The sequence below is a fragment of the Chionomys nivalis genome, chromosome 1 (genome assembly GCF_950005125.1).
Source record: "Chionomys nivalis chromosome 1, mChiNiv1.1, whole genome shotgun sequence".
NCBI classification, from domain to species: domain Eukaryota; kingdom Metazoa; phylum Chordata; class Mammalia; order Rodentia; family Cricetidae; genus Chionomys; species Chionomys nivalis.
Window position 1 is genome coordinate 102,635,746 of NC_080086.1, and position 20,966 is coordinate 102,656,711.

The 20,966-nt window shown below is 43.8% G+C and overlaps 1 protein-coding gene across 1 annotated transcript in view; it reads left to right on the forward strand.

Moving 5' to 3' along the window:
* Nol10 (nucleolar protein 10) overlaps positions 1-20,966 on the forward strand; it is an 88,951-nt gene that overhangs the window by 11,629 nt on the left and 56,356 nt on the right. The window contains exons 8-12 of the mRNA XM_057789265.1: positions 1,041-1,101; positions 3,091-3,176; positions 8,348-8,426; positions 9,586-9,735; positions 16,987-17,053. Coding sequence (XP_057645248.1) covers positions 1,041-1,101; positions 3,091-3,176; positions 8,348-8,426; positions 9,586-9,735; positions 16,987-17,053 — 443 coding nt within the window. The remainder of the gene's footprint in view (positions 1-1,040; positions 1,102-3,090; positions 3,177-8,347; positions 8,427-9,585; positions 9,736-16,986; positions 17,054-20,966) is intronic.

The following is a 20,966-nucleotide window of genomic DNA, read 5'->3' on the forward strand; positions in this document are numbered from 1 at the left end:
ATAAAAGTTTTTGGTACTTTTCTTTTTTGAAATCAGCTTTCAATGACATCTGGTTCTGGCAGGGCCAGTTCTGTGTTCATGCACTGGGGTATGTGGCCTGCCCAGGGTCTGCAGCTGCCCTGGGATATGTGGCCTGCCCAGGGTCTGCAGCTGCCCTGGGATAGGTGGCCTGCCCAGGGTCTGCAGCTGCCCTGGGATAGGTAGCCTGCCCAGGGTCCTACAGCTGCCCTGGGATGGGTGGCCTGCCCAGGGTCCTGCAGCTGCCCTGGGATAGGTGGCCTGCCCAGGGTCCTGCAGCTGCCCTGGGATAGGTGGCCTGCCCAGGGTCCTGCAGCTAGGTAGGCATGGGAGCTGGACTCCTGCCCATCTGTACTTCCAGAACTCGAACTTTGCCTTGTCTCTGTGAGGTATCTGAGATGAGAACACAGAGTGGTAAAACTTCCAAGCTGGCAAGATGGTTTTGTTCTGCCCAGGCTTAAAATACTTTTAATTTAAAAAAATTGTAACTTCATAATACATTATTGCATAATAAAAAAGTTACCTGCTCTTCAGCTGCTTGCCTTCTTGTTCATAACCTCTGTTATTTATTACGTATCCTTTATACGCTGGGCACTGTTGAACATTTTGTTCTTTAATTTAATCCTCACAATAACCCATTGAGGTAGGTCAAAATTCACTTCAGTGAGTAAGAAAATGAGGCTTTGTTTGTACTCCCAGGTCTGGAGATTGCCATAGTGATGGCCTGTGTTCCTAAGAATGCAGCATTGCCTGGGAAGAAATAGAAGGGCCTTTCTTCTCATGGTGGAATAGTATTTCAGAGGGAGAACTTCCCCTGACTGGCATCCGGCAGGTAGTGTCACCCTGGGTATCAGGGCCTCAGGTGGCTTTGAGCCAAGCCCTTAATTGACCCATGCCTCTATGCATTTCATGTAGCTGAGAGCCTTGATCATGTCTGTCTGCAGCATTTGGTGAGCTACAGACGTCTTCCCTAACTAGATGCCCCCTAACACTTCTTTCCTGTGTTTGCTTTACTGTTTTAGGGAGAACAATGTTTGTGACATAAATGCAGTGCATGGCTTGTTCGCCACAGGAACAATAGAGGTTAGCACCTGTTGACTTCGTTTTTGTAAATGTGTTTTCACTTGTTTACAGTTCCATTTTTTTTCTTTAAAATGTTTAACATTTATTTGTGTGTGTGTGTGTGTGTGTGTGTATTTTGTGTGAACATGTGCATGCTTGCCGCAGTGCTTATGTAGAGATAGGAGGGCAACTTACTGGAGTTGATTTTCTTCTTCCATATGAGTCCTGGGGATTGAACTCGGGTTGTCAGGCTTGTCTGAGCCATTTTGTAAGGCCTACATTTCTGTTTTTATTCAAAAACCATTTTCTGTGACCTGGATCGATAGTTCAGTAGTTACAAGTGTGTATGACTCTTATAGAGGACCCGAATTTGGTTTCCACTTCCCAGGTAAGTCAATTCACAGCTGCCGTGTGACCCAAGCTCTTGGGGGAGTCTGACACCATCTTCTGGCCGCTTTTGGCACATGCATCCACAGACTCATGCCTGTACACAGATATACATATACATGCAATTAAAAATAGACACCCGCCTAGCATTGTGAGGCCTGGGTTTGGTCCTTAACAGTGCCTAAATCAGTGAGCCAATCAATTAATCAAGCCTCAGCATTTAATTTCTTAAAAAAAATTATACTTTTGGAAATGTTGAAAATAGCCAGGCAGTAGTGGCTTTTGCCTTTGTCACAGCGTTCAGTAGCAGAGGAAGGCGATCTCTCTGAGTTTGAGGCTGGCCTAGTATACATACTGAGTTCTAGGACAGCCAGGGCTAAAGAAATGTCAAGGGTTAAGAGCACTGATTGTTCTTCCAGAGGACCCGAGTTCAATTCCTACCACCCATATGGCAGCTCATACCTATCTGTGGCTTCAGTTTCAGGGGACCCGACACCCATAGCAAAAAATAAATAAACTAAAAAAAAAGAAAAGAAATGTTGAAAACATAGTTCAGGGTTTGCATTCTATATCCCCACTTTCTTATAAAAATGTTATATTTAAAAAATGTTTCCTGAGCCATTTGAAAATAAGTCATGGATATTATGACATTTCATGGCAAAATATTTAGAGTACAATTCGCTTTCCCTCCCGCCCCAAGATAGGGTTTCTCTGTAGCTTTGGAGCCTGTCCTGGAACTAGCTCTTGTAGACCAGGCTGGCCTCGAACTCACAAAGATCTACCTGCCTCTTCCTCCCGAGTGCTGGGAATAAAGGCGTGTACCACTACTGCCCAGCTTAAAGTATAATTCTTAAAAATAAGGAGGTTCCAGCACACTCATGTACATATAGGGAAAGCACCAATGCACATGGGGTTGGAGAGATGGCTCGGCGGTTAAGAACATTGCCTGTTCTTCCAAAGGTCCTGAGTTCAATTCCCAGCAACCACATTGTGGCTCACACTATCTGTAATGAGATCTGGCACCCTCTTCTGGTCTGCTGGCATACACACAGACAGAACATTATATACATAATAAATAAATATTAAAAAAAACCCAATGCACATAAAGTTAAATAAATTATTAAGTCCTCATCTCAAAATATCAAAAAATAAAATGTATAAAATAATATAGACTAAAGCAAAGACCTATCCTGTAGCCTTAGCTACTCAGGAGGCCGACACAGGAAGATCACTTGAGCCCAGGAAATGGAGGCTAACCTGGATAACAGTAAGGTCCTTATTCAAACAAAACCATGAAGACCTTTTTCATAAAACCACAATATCTTTATTATCACTAAGAAGTTTAACATTACTGTGACGATTGATATAAAATACAAATGTCTTTATTGCTCCTTTCCGTGGGAGCCAATCCAAGGCTCAAGTGTGTAGTTGGGACTTTTCATTGCTTGTTTCCTTAGTAATGAAGCAAATCCCCTCGTGGTGAAGTATGACAGTGCCAAGATTATAGACTAAAGAAGCTTTGGTTCTCCGTGAAATTAGTGGTAATAAACCTTTATTTTTGGTAAATGTTTGAAATTTTTCTAGTAGCAGCTTTTACTTAAAGTTGGTTTTTCCTTTGTTCAGGGTCGAGTGGAATGCTGGGATCCAAGAGTAAGAAAAAGAGTGGGCGTGTTAGACTGCGCATTAAGTAGCGTCACGGCGGACTCAGAGTGAGTAGTGGAGAACTGCAGTCTGTCAATCAGACTTCTGCTCTAAGTCAGCCTATCGGCATGTTATTAACTGCCAGAGGATGGAGCTCTTTGGGACTTGCCTCTGTAATTGGTATCTGTGAGTGCTGGGGCAAGCCGGGGAGATTGCCTCTTTCCAGCACCGCACAGAGCGGCACATTTAGTTGCTGCGGGATTTGTCAAGTCTGTTGTAAGAACTGACATTTCAGTTCTGCAGGCCCTGTGGTTTGGGTGGTACTGGCCCTTCAGTTAGCAGGCTGGAAAGTGTGCTTTGAATGCTCTCTGGTGCAGGGAAACGAGTGTGACGATGTTTTCCTTGTTCTCTTTGGTCTAATTCCTATACTTAAAACTTTAGAGAGTGGTACATACTTGGAGAGAGAAGCCTGCAGCCTAAGTAGTGGGTTGTATTAAATAGAGGAAGCATCTTTGGGGGTCCCCCACTTACCAGTGTGGCCGATTTCACAGGCGGCACCGCTGTCCCGGTGTTTGATGTGGATGTATGGCGGATTACCCTCAGGCAGATCCTTGCCCTGGGCTTATCTGCTGCAGTCAGTTCAGAAATGCTTTTCCATGAGCTCATGGTATTCACCATCCTCTGCTTCCCCAGTACATCCTCATGTACTTCAGAGAGAATTGGCACACCCTCTGCTGATACTCATGTGGGAGGGTGAAGTGTCTGATGGTCACAGTGTGGTGACACTAAGCACCCTTTAAATTACTGCAAAGTTTTCCCACCTTTAGGGAGGGAACTCGTCATTCCTTTGAAAAATTTGTTGGTATGGAACATCTTTGGTCTAAAAAAAATTATGAATGATTCAGTTAGCTGATGCAGCTCAGTGGGAGTGTGCAAGGATGTGGAGTGTGCAAGGCATCCATGGAGTGTGCAGTAAGGCTGCAGGTTCAGTTCTCAGTACTGCAGCAACAAACAATCCAGTGGAAAACAAACCAGGAAGGACAGAACTAGAAAGATATGTCTATAAGTCTACTCTGTGTTAATAAATAAATTTATTTGTGTATTTGTTTTAAACTATTACATTTAAAGTGACAGTGGAAGCAGTTAAAGTGGTTATCAGCGTCATTAATCATGATGTGGTGTGGGGAATACTGAGCAGTTTTAAGCCAGGAAGTTCATTCCCACATAGCCTAGACTAATGCAGAACTGCATGTTAAGGTTTGTTGTTGTTGAGGAGCAGGTGTGCATGCACTAGTGCAGGTTCCTGAGGAGGCCAGAGGAGGACTCTGCACCCCTAGAGCTTAAGTTGTAGGCATTGTGAGCTACCCAGTGTGTGTGATGGGAACTGAATTCCAGTCCTTCACAGAGCAGTTTGTATCCCCCCCACCCCCAGCCAGCTCTTCAGTTCCCTTATTATTTTAACCCATCAGCATAAACAAAAGAACTAGAAAAATTAGTATATTAGAAAGTAAGAAAGTCAGTTATGTTAAAGATATTTCCTCATTCTGAAGGAAGTAGAGAGGTTAATTTTCTCTCACCCATAGGCATTGGCTTGTCTTTGAATTACTGTTGAGTTGTGTGCTGTGTTCACCCTGTCGTAAGCATCACGTTCTGGGTTTGTTTTTTCTTCTTTTGTTTATCCATTTGTTTTGTTTTTATGAGACATAATCTTATTCTAGCCCTGCCTGGCCAAGAACCCTGTAGACCAGGCTGGTGTCAAATCACAGAGCTCACCTGCCTCTGCCTGCCCAGTGCTGGGATCACAGGTGTGTGTCTGATGACCTGAGTTCAGTCCTGGAACCCATGTAGGTGGAAGAGAACGCCACAGGGTTGTCCTATGACCTCCAGGTACACTCCTGAGTGTATTCACACAACTTTTTTTTTTTTTAATGTAAACAGATCTATAGGGATCACTGATAATATATCTTAAAGCTATTTATTTCAAATAGAAACGCAGTAACTCTAGGAGATGTGACCCTAGACAGTAAGGAAAATCATTTAACTTTGCTCTTAAGAAATAGGGGAGTATTTGTTTTTTGGGGTTTGTTTGTTTGTTTTTTGGTTTTTCAAGACAAGTTTTCTCTGTAGTCCAGGCTATCCTAGAATTCACTCTGTAGACTTGGCTGGCCTTGAACTAGGAGATTTGCCTGTCTCTGCCTCCCCAAGTGCTGGGATTAAAGGCATGGGCCACCATATCTGGCTGAAATATGGAAATACCTTTTAAAAATAAAATTGACCCCAGAGTAGTCAGGGCTGTTACACAGAGAAGCCTTTTCTCGGGAAAAAATAAAAATAAATAAAATTGGCTCACATTTTGTACTGAATTCTCTTGTCTTTTAAAGTTAAGGCGTTTTCAGCGGTTGTAGTTGAGTATATTTGCTTAAAGCAGTTATTTTGAAAATAATTACATTTAGCATAGCAAACAAAAGATGCTAAGCCATCTCCGAAACTGAAAGAATAGCAGTGGCCCGCCTGCCGTGCGGTAGAGTTCAGCCAACCAGTGCCTCCGGGAACGTTGAGGGTGTTTAGAGCTGGGTGATTATTCCCAGAACATCCAGAACTCGGATTTCTGGGTTAGCGCATACATATTCCCAAGGACTTTCTTACAGAAAATCTAGTGTACATGTGAGCATCTACCAGCCTGTGGATGGGATACTGTCTCCCTGGACTCAGTTTATGCTCCGCCCTAGCAGGTGCTCAGTGCTCTTCTTCCTTCCCCATTTTATTGTATTTATTTATTGATCTGCTTTTCATGGGTGGGGTACACCCATGCTGCTTCATGTATGTGGAGGTCAGAGGACAACTTTCTTAAGTCTTCTCTCTCTTCACCCGTGGGTCCAGTTGCCAGGCTTGGAAGCAAGTATCCATGGTTGACCCCACTGACCCATCCCTCTAGCTCACTTGTCCATAAGGGCTGTCCTCCCGGGTTTAAGGAAGTCTTCTGGCTAAGTTTCTAGTACACAGTAGACATACAACACCATACCCAGTTTATTTTTAGAGCTACCTAATTGCTACCTTGTTGCTTAGTAGATAGTGGTTTTATTTGTTTGGTTACTTTATATTTGCCAGAGACTTTGCTGAGTTCTTTCCATACAGAAAGGGATGTTTTTTGTTGGGTACTTTTATCTGATGTGTTTTGTAGAAGGCTCTCCATCGGTGGCATGTGCAGTGTTCAACTTTTGAGCATTGTGTCTCAGAGGCATGTTCACTTAGGGAAGGGCACATAAAACACCTGCAGATACTCCTTCCTACAGTTGTCAGGGAGGTTTGTTACGTCTTTGTGACCTTTTTGTAGAAAGGACAATGATCTTGTGTGTGTACAGTCATGGGAAAACATCCAGATAACGGTATACCAAAATGTTAAAAATGTTTTTTTTTTTTCCTGCTGATTAAGTTTCAAATGATCTTATTGTATTTTATCATTTTTATAAAGATTTATTCTTAATTATGTGTGTGTGTGTGTGTGTGTGTGTGTGTGTGTGTGTGTACCTGCATATGAAGACCAGAAGAGGGTGTTGGATCCTCTGAAACTGGAGTTATAGAACCTATTGTCTGGGTTCTGGGAAACTGAACCTTGGTCCTCTAGAAGAACAGCCAATGTTCTTAACCACTGAGCCGTCTCTCTAACCCCTGTGTTTTATTTTTTATGTTTTTTTTTTTTGGTTTTTCGAGACAGAGTTTCTCTGTACCTTTGGAGCCTGTCCTGGAACTAGCTTGTGTAGACCAGGCTGGCCTCGAACTCACAGAGATCCGCCTGCCTCTGCCTCTGCTGGGATTAAAGGCGAGCGCCACCACCGCCCAGCTTATTTTTTATGATTAGCTTTATGTTTATCCTACAAGCCTTGTAGCCTGTCTCTTCTGTTATTTAATAAACTCTAGAAGGTGAAGAAGCTTTAAAACACTGGACAGAGGGGTGGCTATCAGTCTTTTCCATGAGTGATTGATATCTCTCTGTCTGAGGAAGACAGACTCACCTGAAAACCAGGAAGAGCTAATATGACAGTTCCATAAGTTGGTTAGGAAGTAAATGTCCATAAGCCATTGATTTTGTTATTTATTAGCAATGCCCCAGTAGAAGGAGGCAGTAGACCAAGTTCTCATAACATTAACTGTGCAGCTACTCAAGGATTCACTCACTTGAAGAAAGTGATAAAATTGCACTATAAAATGAAGCTTGGTGAAATAGGAAAATACTTCCGTATGAAAAATTATTCTAAAGTTCATTTTGAATGATGGAATCTTTGTGGACCAGAGGCTTCCTTCTTTACCGCTGCTCAGGGCAACTTCAGGCTGGGGCTTTAGGTGGCAGGAGAGGATTGATGATGCTGTGGGTATCAGCCTGGGCTGGAATCGTGGCCAGCAACATGTGGCCCATGAGGACTGAAAGCAGAGCTGATGTGATTTCACTGTGTAGCCCTACATGAGTCCTGGGGTCACAGGCGTGTGTCACCACAGCAAGCTGGTATCTACATCTGACCTATTGTCTCTCGTTTTTCCCACCTCGATCTTTTGGTGCTAGTTTTCATTGCTGCTGTGTGAGAGTCATGGTCTATAATTGTAGCCATAACCTTTGTTCTAGCTTCAGTACTTTGGAGATCCTAGGATCTCCATTTAGGTATTAGTCTTTTATTTTAGATGAATAAAATTGATCTATTTCATGTTTTAAATATTCTTTAATTATGTGTATATGTGTATGTGCCCATGAGTGTGGGTGCCTGCAAAGAGCAAAGGTATCAGATCTGCTGGATCTAAAGTTATATAGGTGGTTGTGACATGGGTGCGGGGACTTGTACTTGGGCCCTCTGTAAAAGCAGTACATGTTCTAAACCACTAAGCCATCGCTTGCCTCAGTGAAAGTTGTTTTTACATGAGAAGTAAGCATACCCATGCCCCACGATAAGTTGTTTCCCTGAGTAAATACGGAATGTTTGGGGGCTGTGGGTTTGGCTCATTCAATAAAGTGCTTGTTTGCTGTACAAGATATGACTTAGTTCAGATCCCAGCATCCTTAAAAACCAGTCACAGCAGACTGTAGAGCAGGCTGGCCTCGAACTCACAGAGATCCACTTGTCTCTGCTGGAATTAAAGGCATACCCCCCCCCCACTGCTTGTCATATTTGAGGTGAAGATAAATGATGAGCCTGTTATTTAGTAAAAGGTTTGGTCACATAGGCACAGAGAACAAATATTTGTCTTTCAGGATAAACAGCTTGCCTACCATCTCTGCTTTGAAGTTTAATGGCGCCTTGACCATGGCAGTTGGAACCTCCACAGGACAGGTAAATATGTCCAAGGTGGAAATTTCACATGTAAGATAGTATTTTGGATATGTATTGGGAGACACATACTTGGGACAAGAAGTAAGGTTGTTCTCTTTGGCCAGAGTGGAGAGAGTGTTCCAGAATGCCAGAGCCTTCTAGTACCTGGGGATTGGTCTAGGTTCTTTGGAACTGGAGTTGAAGTGGAGTAGTCCTCAGGTGTGTGTGTGATTTTTCCAAGCTGTTTCTCTGTGTAACAGCCCTGATTGTCCTGGAACCTGCTTTGTAGACCCGTGCTGATATTAAAGGCGTGCATCACCCTGCAAACTCAAGGTATCTTTTCCCCACATAGTACTTAAACATCATCCTACAGTGTCCACAGGACTTGCCTTTGTCTTTCTAGTCTGTTTTACGCCTTTCCTTCGTAATAAACCCTTGTAAGTTGTCTGACCACAAAGAGATGGAGAGAAACTCTAATAAATTTACTGCCTCTCTTCCAGGGCGATGGGAGACCTGTCACCTGAGATTGTGAAACCCAGCTTTCTGGGCTCCCCTGCCTCTAACGATAGAAGTCAGGAGAGATTCTCCTGTCTCGGACCTGCCAGGCCCTTTCTTACTGAGGAATGCACTGGCTCCATTCTCTGTCACGTCACTGTGGCAGCAGCACCTGCTGTGGCATAGGCCATCAGACAGATTTGCTAATTAACAAGTGATACACTTAGTGTAGATCCATAATTATTACCTCAGCGTGCCTAAAAACTCCTGGGATTGAAGTCATAAAAATGTATTCTACAGGCTGACTTTCCTGTTAGGCTTTGAGTAATGTGTTTGTTGTGTTCATAGGTTATGAAATACATGACAGTCATTATTTCAAGTTTTATTTGTTTATTTTTGAGACCGTCTCCTGCAGCCCAGGTTGGCTTCAAACTCCATATGAAGCCAAGAATGACCTTGAGTCCCTGATTCTCTTTCCTCTCTCTCCCTGTCCTAGGTGCTGAGGTTACCAGCACGTGCTACCATGCCTGGTTTTTGCCATGCTGGGGAATGAACTGCAGGCTTCGTGCTTGTTAGGTCAGCGCTCTCTTAGCTGAGCCACCTCCCCAGCTCCCAGGGTTCCTACTTTTAAATGTATTGTTTTGGACATTGCTCCTTTGACTAAAATAACTGTTTTCTCTTTTAGGTATTGCTATATGATCTTCGCTCGGACAAGCCATTGCTAGTCAAGGATCACCAGTATGGACTGCCCATTAAGTCAGTTCATTTCCAGGATTCATTAGATTTGGTCTTGTCTGCGGACTCCAGAATTGTCAAGATGTGGAATAAGAACTCCGTACGTACTTTTTGTTGAAATTGTCCTCTGTTTTCCTTGCCTCTTCCCAGTGCTTCTTTTGTTTCCTTTGTGTTTGGAGGCTTGTGTGAGTCCTTGAGAAAGGGGTGCTGAGTGGTCATCTGGGAACCAGCAGGTCTGTCACTGTAGGACAGGGCACACTGTGTTTGAGTAAAGCTGGCATGAGCTTGTCCCCAGTTAAGGAACAACCTGATTGGCCAGCCCTGGCTAGTGTGATTTTCATTTATTTAAGTACATTTGTGCTGCCGTGTGCGTAAGCCAGCCACAGGACAGCTTGAGGGACTGAACTCAGGTCATCAGGCTTGGCCGCAAGGGTCTCCAGCCCCTCAGCTGTCCTGATGCCCCCAGCATACATTTTTGAGGGATGTTAGAGGGAGAAAATTCACTGTGAAGGAGACTCCACCCTGAAGATCCCTGTCTTTATTTAACTGTCGCCTGTGAGGGTGTGTGTGCTGCAGTGCATGTGGGGATCACAGGACAGCTGGGTGACAGCAAACATGTGATCTGCCGAGCCATCTCGCCAGCTCACTCACCACCCCAGCAGAATCCTCAGGGCTGACATTGCGTTTCCACGCCAGTGTCACTGCATGACCCAGGTTCACACCACCTCAGACAAGTAGAGTTAGAGATGGAACCTGTACAGTAGTTTCATGTCAGTCAGTCTGTCTTTGGTGGTGGTACTGGGATTGAGCCCAGGCCTTGTGTATGCTTGGCAAACGCTGTACCACTGAGTTACATCCTCACTGTTCTTTTAACTTTTTATTTCAAGAGAGGGTTTTGGTGAGTGAATAGTGTTTCCTTAATATTTGGATACTGGATGGTGGTGGTGCCACACCTTTAATCCCAGCATTAGGGAGGCAGAGGCAGGTGGATCTCTGAGTTGAGGCCAGCCTGGTCTACAGAGTGAGTTCCAGGGCAGTCAGGGCTACACAGAGAAACTCTGTCTCAAAAAAAAAAAAAGGAAAAGAAAGAAAAAAAATTGATGTTTCCCTTCAACTCCAAGTGTTAAAAAGTAACTGTTGTAGGAGCTGCAGGCTGTGTTCCTGCCGCCCCTGCTCCTGGTCGCCTAGCTAGCTTATGCCCCAAAATAACAACACACAAACTGTATTCTTTTAAACACTGCTTGGCCCATTATATCTAGCCTCTTCTCGGCTAACTCTCGCACCTGGACTAGCCCATTTCTAATTTTCCAAGGTGCGCTTACCGGGAAGATTCTAGCCTACGTCCATCCTGGGTCGGAGCTTCACCGCATCTGCCCCAGAGAGGAGAGCTATCGAGTCTGAGCTCACTTTCTCTTCCTCCCAGCATTCTGTTCTGTTTACTCCACCCATCTATGTTCTAACCTATGAGAGCCAAGCAGTTTCTTTATTTTTTAACCAATGACCTTTCTCCATCATTTCCCCTTTTTCTGTTTAAACAAAAAAAAAAAAAGGAAGGCTTTAACTTTAACATAGCAAAATTACATATAACAAAACAGTTATCAAGTAAAAATTACAATATTTACATCTATTTTATCTTTATCATAACTAAGGAAAACTATAACTATCTATATATTCTTTAACTCCATCAAAGACTCCAGAAGGATATAATATTACCTAAGCAAACAAGAAATAAGCAACTTTCAAACTCTAGAAATGACAGAGACACCTCGCTGCCTGGACAGTCACCCAAAGTTCCTCTGTAATGTTGGGGCATCCATCTTCGGCTTACAGGTCCATAGTATCCAGAGACATTTCCATGAAGCAGGAAATTTCAAAATCAGTTCAGTCACTATCTGCTGTGTCCTGCAGAATGTCTCGCAGACTCCTTCATGAATCAGGAACCCCGAAAGATCATCTCACCTTTAGGCAAGTTCAGTAGTCCTCTCTCTCTGCAGATTCTCTGTGTCCAGTTTATACAATAGTCCAGGCAAGAGCAGTTTCTTGCCCAAATGGCTATCAAACTCCATAAGGATCCTCTTCGATGCCCATCTTCTTCTTGAAGTAGATTGGTGCTGCCAGGAGCAGACATGTCTCATTGTCATGAAAAACCCTAAGTTATTAAAACATTAAATAGTATATTCCGTAGTCTTTGAAAGATATGAAGAATGCCGATCTAACTGAAATATATCTCTATATATCTAGAAAATTTAACGGACATGACTACAAACTCGACTGTTATTAATGATTATCCATTAACAACCTATATACATTACATTTTTAAATGAACTACACAATCACAATACCTTAATCAAGATCAGAAACACATATACATATAACAAAATTGACTTTAAATTTAAATCACTAAAGCAAAATCCATATCAATGCAAATTATTCATACCTATATCATATCCCCCTTTAAATGTAAAAGAACATTTATAAACAATATTTGGGAATATGGGCGCAGTTATTTCTCTCCAAACTGCTTCTTGCTGAATGGGGGCGCTGTTATTCAGGTCTTTTATGGGATAACCTGTCTGCTAGGTTCATCTCAGGCGGCAGTTGAGCAAAGTAATTTTTTGAAGGTGTTCACAGCAACCTTTCAGGAGGGCGTGGTCTATCATACCATATTGGGATAGAAACAATACAAGGGTCTCATCGTCTGTGAAAACAAAAGAAGAAACTCTTTTCCAAAGTATCATATCCTTAGATCCAAATTCTGAAGTCGAGGTATTTTCAAAATATCTATGTTGGATTAGTTCAGTAGCATTTATAAACAAATATCTTTTAGCATCTGTTGCTCCTTCCTCAGCATTCAAACAATTCAAACAGAGCATAATAGCATATAGTAAGATTCTCTGTGTATTTTCCAACTTCGTGCGCTTTATTTTAACCTCTATTTTATTTATTTTTACTTTTATTTTATATTCTCTGTATATATTTGTCCTGGAATAACTCTGTAGATCAGACTGTTCTTGAAATCTCAGAGATCCTTCTGTCTCTGCCTTCCAGGCATTGGGATTAAAGGCGTGTGCTACCACACCTTGAAGTCACAGAGGTCAATCTCCCTCTGCCTCCCAAGTGTTGGGATTAAAGGTGTGTACTACCACACCCAACTACTTTCTTCCTTTTTTTTTTTTTTTTACTTTTAAAAACTTTAACTTTTAGCCTGCATATATTTTTAACACACTGTAAATCATTTAGAAGTTTTCTTTGTTTTTGATGCTCCACTCTCTTTACTGTATCTCTCTCTGTTTTTCTGACCACGAGTCTTTAATTTACCAAGCAATATAGGTAGGATTAAAGCTGTGGCTTTGGCGGCTGGATCCAGCCCATTCCCTAGCTTTCTGCCATTCCAGCCTTGTGGCTGAAGTACCGGCCAGAGGCCTGTTCATCACCACAGCTCTACAATGTTTCAAGGTCCTTGCCAGCAAGCAAGCTGCAACAGTATTAAGCAACACTCAAAAGCTCCTTAGTCAGGACTGCCTGCTTAAAAGTCAGGGTTTGCCCTGGCCGGATGGCCCACAAAGCCGATGGCCCACAAAGCCGGCATTTTAAAACAGCACAACTTTTTTCCTGCTACGGCTGAAAACAAACAAGCATGCAGTCAGCTTTTATCAATACCATTTAAGTGTTTCGTGGCAGGACCTCTTAAGAGAGCTACAAGTTTTTGCAGCTAAAGCTGAGTCAGGAAGCCTCTCTTAGATGAGAGCGCTTGCTTGCCTCAAGCAAGCAGAGCAGACCCAAGAAATTGCTGCTACCAAGAAAACATGCTTTACTCTATTCTTTCCCAAGCTTTCTCAGGCTTTCTGTGGACTCAGTTGTTCACACGTTGGGGGCCATTCTGTTGTAGGAGCTGCGGGCTGTGTTCCTGCCGCCCCAGCTCCTGGTCACCTGGCTAGCTTATGCCCCAAAATAACAACACACAAACTGTATTCTTTTAAACACTGCTTGGCCCATTATATCTAGCCTCTTCTCGGCTAACTCTCGCACCTGGACTAGCCCATTTCTAATTTTCCAAGGTGCGCTTACCGGGAAGATTCTAGCCTACGTCCATCCTGGGTCGGAGCTTCACCGCATCTGCCCCAGAGAGGAGAGCTATCGAGTCTGAGCTCACTTTCTCTTCCTCCCAGCATTCTGTTCTGTTTACTCCACCCATCTATGTTCTAACCTATGAGAGCCAAGCAGTTTCTTTATTTTTTAACCAATGACCTTTCTTCATCAATTAACAACAGTTTGCATTGCTGATTTTAATCTACCTTCTTTTTTTAAACTACTTATTTAAAAGTTTTTTGTTGTTTTAAGGGCAGGGTCTTATTAGCTCAAGATAGCATCAAATTTGCTGTGGGTGACCTTTAACTATTGATCCGCTGCTGAGCCTCCAGAGTACATGATTGTAGGAGCCTCCCACCGTACTAGGCTTGTTATTTTGTTTTTTAAAACTTAAGTGTTAGCTGAGTGTGATGGCTCATGCCTGTCATCTCGATGCTTAGGAGGTAAGGTAGGAAAATCAAAGCCAGTCTGGGCTAGAGTGAGACTTTGTCTTAAAACCTGAGAGGACTGAAGGTAATTCCATTCCATCAATAAAACAAATCAGATACAGCAATTGTTCCCCTGTTATAGTCTCTCTCTCTCTCTCTCTCTCTTGGTTTTTTGAGACAGGGTTTCTCTGTAGCTTTGGAGCCTGTCTTAGAACTCGCTCTGTAGACCAGACTGGCCTCAAACTCACAGAGATTCGCCTGCCTCTGCCTCCTGAGTGCTGGGATTAAATGCATGTGGCACCGCTGCCCGGCTCTTTCTAAAAATTAAAACAATATATTAAAGTTTTATACATGTGTCTGCATGTATATCTGTGTTTCTGTCATGTTCAGGTGCCCCCTTGGAGCAAGAAATAGAGGTGTTTGTTAGCTGCCTAACCAGGGTTGTGGACAGAACTCAGGGCCTTTGGAAGAGCAGAAAGTACTCAACCGCTGAACTCTCTCCAGCCCTTGATTTTTTTTTTTTTTTTTTTTTTTTTTAGTATATACACTAATTCTATAGGCTTAAAAGTGTTCATTTAAAAACACTCCTGAGATGGCACTGGGCAGGAGGCCCATGCCCTCCGCACTTACTGCTTAGAGCAGCTACTGGGTCCAATGGGCACCTGCTGTGCTTGGGCAGAGGGCTACAGGCAGCTCAGTCACAGTCCCGTCACCTGTCACTCTGGCTTTTGTAGCCATTACTTTACTTTTTGTTTGTTTGTTTGTTTGTTTGTTTTTTAAATTTTGCATTTTGTAGCTAGAGAAATGACTAAGCCGTTAAAAGCACCAGCTGCTCTCCCGGAGGACCCAGGTTCAATTCCCAGCACCTACAAGTCAGCTCCCAGCTGTTTATGACTCCAGTCCCAGAGGCTCCAGTGGCCTCTTCTGGACTTCCCAGGCACTGCATACACAGGCCACACAGTCCTACATTCAGGCCAACACACATAAAATGAAACTAAGTTCTCAAGATCTTATTTTAAGTTTTGCAGATTTGTCTCCAGAAATGTGGTGACCTTACTTTCTGTATTCTTCTGTCTCTGTCTTGGTGTTCACAGCCGTTCTTGAGATAATCCGTTCCTGTGACTGTAACTTAAGAGAGGAGAACCACCTTACGGCGTTTCTGAATTATTGGAAATATTATCCTGACGCTTGCAGGGGCATTGACTATGTTTTCTGCTTTGTAGACTTTGAGTTTGGAGGGTTCGAGGGGTCTTGGGGGATTTGGTATATCTTAGACAAATAATTTTTCTGACAATCCTAACTAATGAAAAACTTTAACTAGGTGGGTGTGCTCGCATATAATCTCAACACTTAAGAGGCTGACAGAGTCCGGAGGACCAAGAATTTGAGACTGAGTTGGAGTATGCAGTGAGACCCTGGACCAAATAATAATATTAATAATAATAATAACAATAATAACAATAATAATATTTAAACTCTTGCTGGTTACATTTAATTGTATAAGTGCATATATTTTTATTTAGATATATTCTCACTATGTAGATAAGGCTTGCCTGGGACTCACTGTGTAGCTCAGACCAGCCTCAAACTCACTGTCCTACCTCCACTTTCCGAATGCAGAGATTATACTGCTGCCGCTTTTGTCTGAAAACTCCCAAGATACTGTAAAGAAGGCATTCCCTTGACCTGGCTCCCATCCCGCCTAAGCTAGTGACCTGTTCAGTTTGAATATGTCCTTCCAGACCCCTTCCTGCTACATTCCTGTGCTCCAGGGTCCTGTGACCCATGGATCTCTTTGTCTCTGGTTCTGTGTGCCCCATGTGTCTGCTGCGCAACACCATCAAGTTCTGTTCTCTTCCTCCTTTCCTTGCCCTCTCCTTCCTGCTTCAGTGCGAGATAGCTGGGTGAGCACTTGGCTACTGTTTTTCATGAACCATGAAATCACCATCCTGCCTGGGCTTCAGCTCCACCTACTTCTGCCCTGGCAGTACCACATCCTGCTGTCGGTCTTCTGGTTATGACTTATGGTTGCAAGAGCTGGCAGAACTTGTCAGCATCCCCACTTGAAGACCTCACATTGTAATTATGGCAATCGATTTTTTTTTTTCTTAAGACTAAACACTTCCTCTTGACTAACATTACCCTGCTCTGCATGACCTGCTTTCCTTGTTTATCCTTCTTGTCTTTCTCCATGCCTACCTCTTTCTGGGCCTTTTTTCTTCTATCAATTTTTAATAGTATAGCAGACTGCTCCCCACCTTTAAAGTAGGATGTGTTAGCCTTCACAGTGTAGTGACTGATACTTTGTATTCACAAGGCTCCCTGTGGTTTTTCATTGCCTTTTGGGCTTTGGTGATGCTATCGCACAGTTCAGTTTTAACTCTGTCTTCTGCTGTGCACCCGCATCTCCAATACTGGGAGTTTTCTGTTTTGTTTGAACAGATCAACTTTCTGCCACAATTTCATTTCTAAGAGGAGAATATTTGATATGTTGATAAGACAAGTAAGATTTGGGCGGGGGAAGAGGGTTTGAGCAGGGTTTCTCTGTGTAACAGCCCAACAGCCCTAGCTGTCCTGGAACTAGCTCTTGAAGACCAGGCTGACCTTGAATTCACAGAGATCCACCTGCCTCTGCCTTCTGAGTTCTGGGATTAAAGGCTTGCACCACCAGTGCCCGGCTGACAAATACGATTTTAAAGTATAAATTCTTTCAATTAAGTTATTTCTTTTATTGTAGCACTAGGAGGATTGTGGTCTCCATTTTTTTTTTTATGTGCCTTTCTAAAAAGCTGTCTTTGATGATCTTAGTAATCCAGATTTGCTTACTGTTTTAGGGAAAAATATTTACTTCACTGGAGCCAGAACATGACCTTAATGACGTTTGCCTCTATCCCAACTCAGGTAGGTGCTCACATTCCTGTGCTGGAGTTTCAAACTGCATTTACTTCATAAAATAACATTTGGCCTGGTCAGGACAGTGCCTGGGTTTTTCAGGCACTTGGAAGAAGGCAGAGCAGGAAGCAGTGTGGGTGACTCAGGAAAGGGCACTCTCATGACTCAGTGCTCAGCCCGCCCGGCTATTAGTAGAAACTAGCAACAGACTGCATGCAGGCGGCAGGTGAAGTGCTATTTTGGTGTATTCTTTATGGGATTAGTAATAGCATGTGGAAATTGAGGTTAGGGATATAGAGGAGGCTGCAGTCACCAGGTAGTACAGATGGTTAAAGAGTTTTTGAGATATACTGCATCATGTACTGTTCAGCAAATTATATGATAGGTTTCAAAATTCAGCAACACATTCGAGTCAGATCCTGACGGGGATCTGAGAGAATGAGAACCCTCCCCATCTCAAGCCATGTCCCCTAAGGACAGGCACATGCAATTCTGCTGACGAGACAGACAACCTAGCCTGAAGTGCCTCGTCATGCACATGGAGATAGTCCCGTGCCAGTGTGTTAGAAGGAGTCATGAGCCAGAGCCGCCGAAGGTGGTCAGAGAAGGCTTGCAGGACGTGTGTAGAGGGCAGTCATTGAGTGGGATTAAAGCGGCTCTGTTGTTGAGGTGATTGACTGAGAAGACAACGTCAGAGCAGTAACAGGGAGGCTGAAGTGAACAGACAGCAGGCCGCAGGTGGTGGCGGCCCAGGAGTGACCTGAGCACCTGGGCTTTGTCTGTCACCAGATGGCCCACACAGATGAAGGTGGGCTAGCTTGGAACTGCAGTACCTAGGAAAGTAGTGTTCTGCGTTGAAGTAGTGAGCATATGTGTGCTTCTGACGTCTAAGTACTAAGCAGTGACATGAGAGGCATAGTGTCTGTTTGTACAGGCCAGCACCCCGAGCCTCCTGTGCACCATAGTGTAACTGATGCAGCAGGCCCTGCACTGACCACAAGTCAGCACCCAAGACATCTGTGTATAATAGCATGTATGATCTCCAGGTAGGCAGGTGTGCTGAGAGAATGTTTGTAGGTAAATTCAGGTTGATGATTGAAGAAGTGGAAGTAAACTTGGCCTCCAGACGTAGTTCTAGGATAGCATGGCTACAGAGAATCCCGTCTTCTGAAAAACCAAAGCAGGTTCTGCGCATCAGCCCTCATTCCAGCAGGTCATCCATATGGGGTGATAGCGTTGGTTCGGTGTGTTCAGGAATCTCCTTTGCCATTTGTGGTTTGGATGAAGAACGGCTTTTTCTGTCAGATGACTTACAAGAGGCAGTTAGGTATACAACAGCCAGGCCAGTAATTGTTTCACAAGACCACGGTACAGTCATGTGCTGGCCTTGGCCCACTGGCATGGGCTCCTCACTATGCTCAGAGACTCTGTTCTGCACTGGCTTTACCATACTTGCTCTCCCTTCCCTTCTGAGCTGTGGTCGTCATCACTAGGTACTTACTCATAGTTTAGACAAGCTAAACCCCTTTTAGTATGTTCACATCCTCACTCTTGGCTAACCATGGCACTTGTTTAGTAATGTTTTTCTATTCTGTGCAAGGCAGCTTGGAATATTGAGAAATGACTTTGCCTCCCTGGCTCATTTCCTGGCCCGTATCTGACTACTCAGGCAGCCCTTTGCACAGCTCCCATGCATTGACCAGCCCTTCTGCACAGGTCAGGGCACTGTCAGACAGCACAACTCTGGGACCCAGTGTGTATAGCTTGCTGACGAAGAAAGCATGTAAACATGATGCACGTCTGAGACCCACCCCAGCCTGTAAACGCATGATTAGAGGTTCAGAGCCATTGGTAGAAAGAGATAGTGGGCTTTGGACTTGAGAAAGACCTGCCTCAGACTTTGCTATGCCATCACGCCCCTCAGCTTTCTCACCTGCCATACAAAGCTCCAGGAGACCTCCTGGACTATGGAAAATGCCAGGTTGCTCTGCATCTCCCTCATCATCCTCCAACAGAGCATGACATGGCAAACAGCCATGGGGCGTTTGCACATGAAGTCTCACAGTGAACTTACTGCTCCCTGTGTCAGTGAGAAGCTGATGGGGCAGATGTGTTCCTGCTGCTCTTCTTCCCAGATTGTCTGCCCTGAACCATTCAGAGTGGGACTAAAGCTATGTGTTTCAGTGCAGAGCTTTTCAAATGTGGTTGACCAGCTGGCTAGTCAGCCTGCCTGCCTGCCTGCCTGCCTGCCTGCCTGCCTGCCTGCCTGCCTGCCTGCCTGCCTGCCTGCCTTCCCGCCCTTCCTTTTTTCTGTGCTTTTAACCTTCAGACCACTTGCAGATTGGTACTTTTGTACAGTACAATACAAATAATTACTAGCAAAATGGTCACACACGGGGATAACACTGCCGCAGTTTTGTTTTGTCCTTTTTCCACACTGCCGTGTTAAGCTGCCTCCAGGCTTTTAGGTTCCTTTCATTTTCTGTACTTTTATCTCCAGCCTGGTAGCAGGTTGCAGATGGCCCAGGGAACTTACCTTGAATAGCACTGCTGTAGAGCACTGTCTCTAGATTTATGTCTTGGACCTTGCTGAGCCTTTTCCCTGAAGTACATCCAGATGAGTTCTGACTTGTGCATGTGCTCAGGGTGGGGGGTGGGGGTGTGCACACGCACACTGTATCAGATCTCTGAGAGTGTCTTAGACTGCAGATGCTGTTATCTTTTCTCTCTCTGAACAGTTTCATTTCTTTTGGAAATGATAAACAGCAGCATTTTGAGAAATTAAGTGGAAACATTGTCCCTAATTCCAGTATCCTCAGAACTGTTACTGCTCCTTAGCGAAAGTGGCTGCATTAGTCCTATGTCCTGTTTGAAGAGGTCCTCCTTCTGCACTTGGAGTCACTGCTGCTGTCTAGTTTGACATTGTGTTAGAAACAGAAAGCGGGCTGAGGAAAGCGAGTCGGTAGCTACATGTGTATGCCAGGATTTTCATATTCTTGATGGTATTTAGACTATTTAATGGTTTATTTGATAATGTAAGAAGTCTTTTCATTTTGTCTGTTTTGAGTGGAGTTTTCATGTTCCACTTTACATGGGCTGATGATGTTTATTTTAAAGAGTACCATGCTCACTGAGATCATATGTGAGCTTATCCAGAAACATACATGATTATCTTGTAGAGGTTTGGGTAGATGCTGTCTGAATTCATGTGTAGACATGAGAGGTGTGGCAGTAGTACATCTTGTCACCTTGGAGGTGCTGCAGAAAACCTGAGGGTACTTGCTGGGAACTGAAACATTTCATACCTGATGTGAAGTAGCCAAATACCTACAAATGTTGGATCTCTGATTTCTTGGGGTTATAGGGAACAACAGGGCTGCCCTCCAGCCTGGTTTTGCTTTCTCACAATGGGGATGCCATGGAGACTAAATTAACTTCTCTAGTGGTTCATTTTTTACAAAATTCCCTGAGACGATTGTAACACTCTGACATATGTGTCTTAAGAAAATATTTTCTGTGTGTTTTGCCTGAATGTATGTATGTATACCACATGTGTGCTTGGTGCCTAGAGTGGTCAGAAGAGGGCATCAGATCCTCTGGAACTGCAGTTACAGATAGAACCACCGTGTGTGTGCTGGGAACTGAGCCTGGCTCTCTGCAAGAGCAACAAGTGCTTTTAGCCACTGAGGCACCTCTCCTGCCTTGACACGTCTTTTGGGACATGGGTCTTTGGGGGGTAGTTCTACATAATGCTCCCTTAGTCATTTTGATCTGTAGTTGGCTGTGAAATTTAATGCAGAAATTCTGATGCTGAGATTTTTTGCTTCCTTGAGTCCTGACTCCAGGAAGGGAGTCTTTTTCTCCATTATTATTCTCTGGGCATCTTATGCATGAAGCTGGAAATGTTCTGGATCTTGTGTAG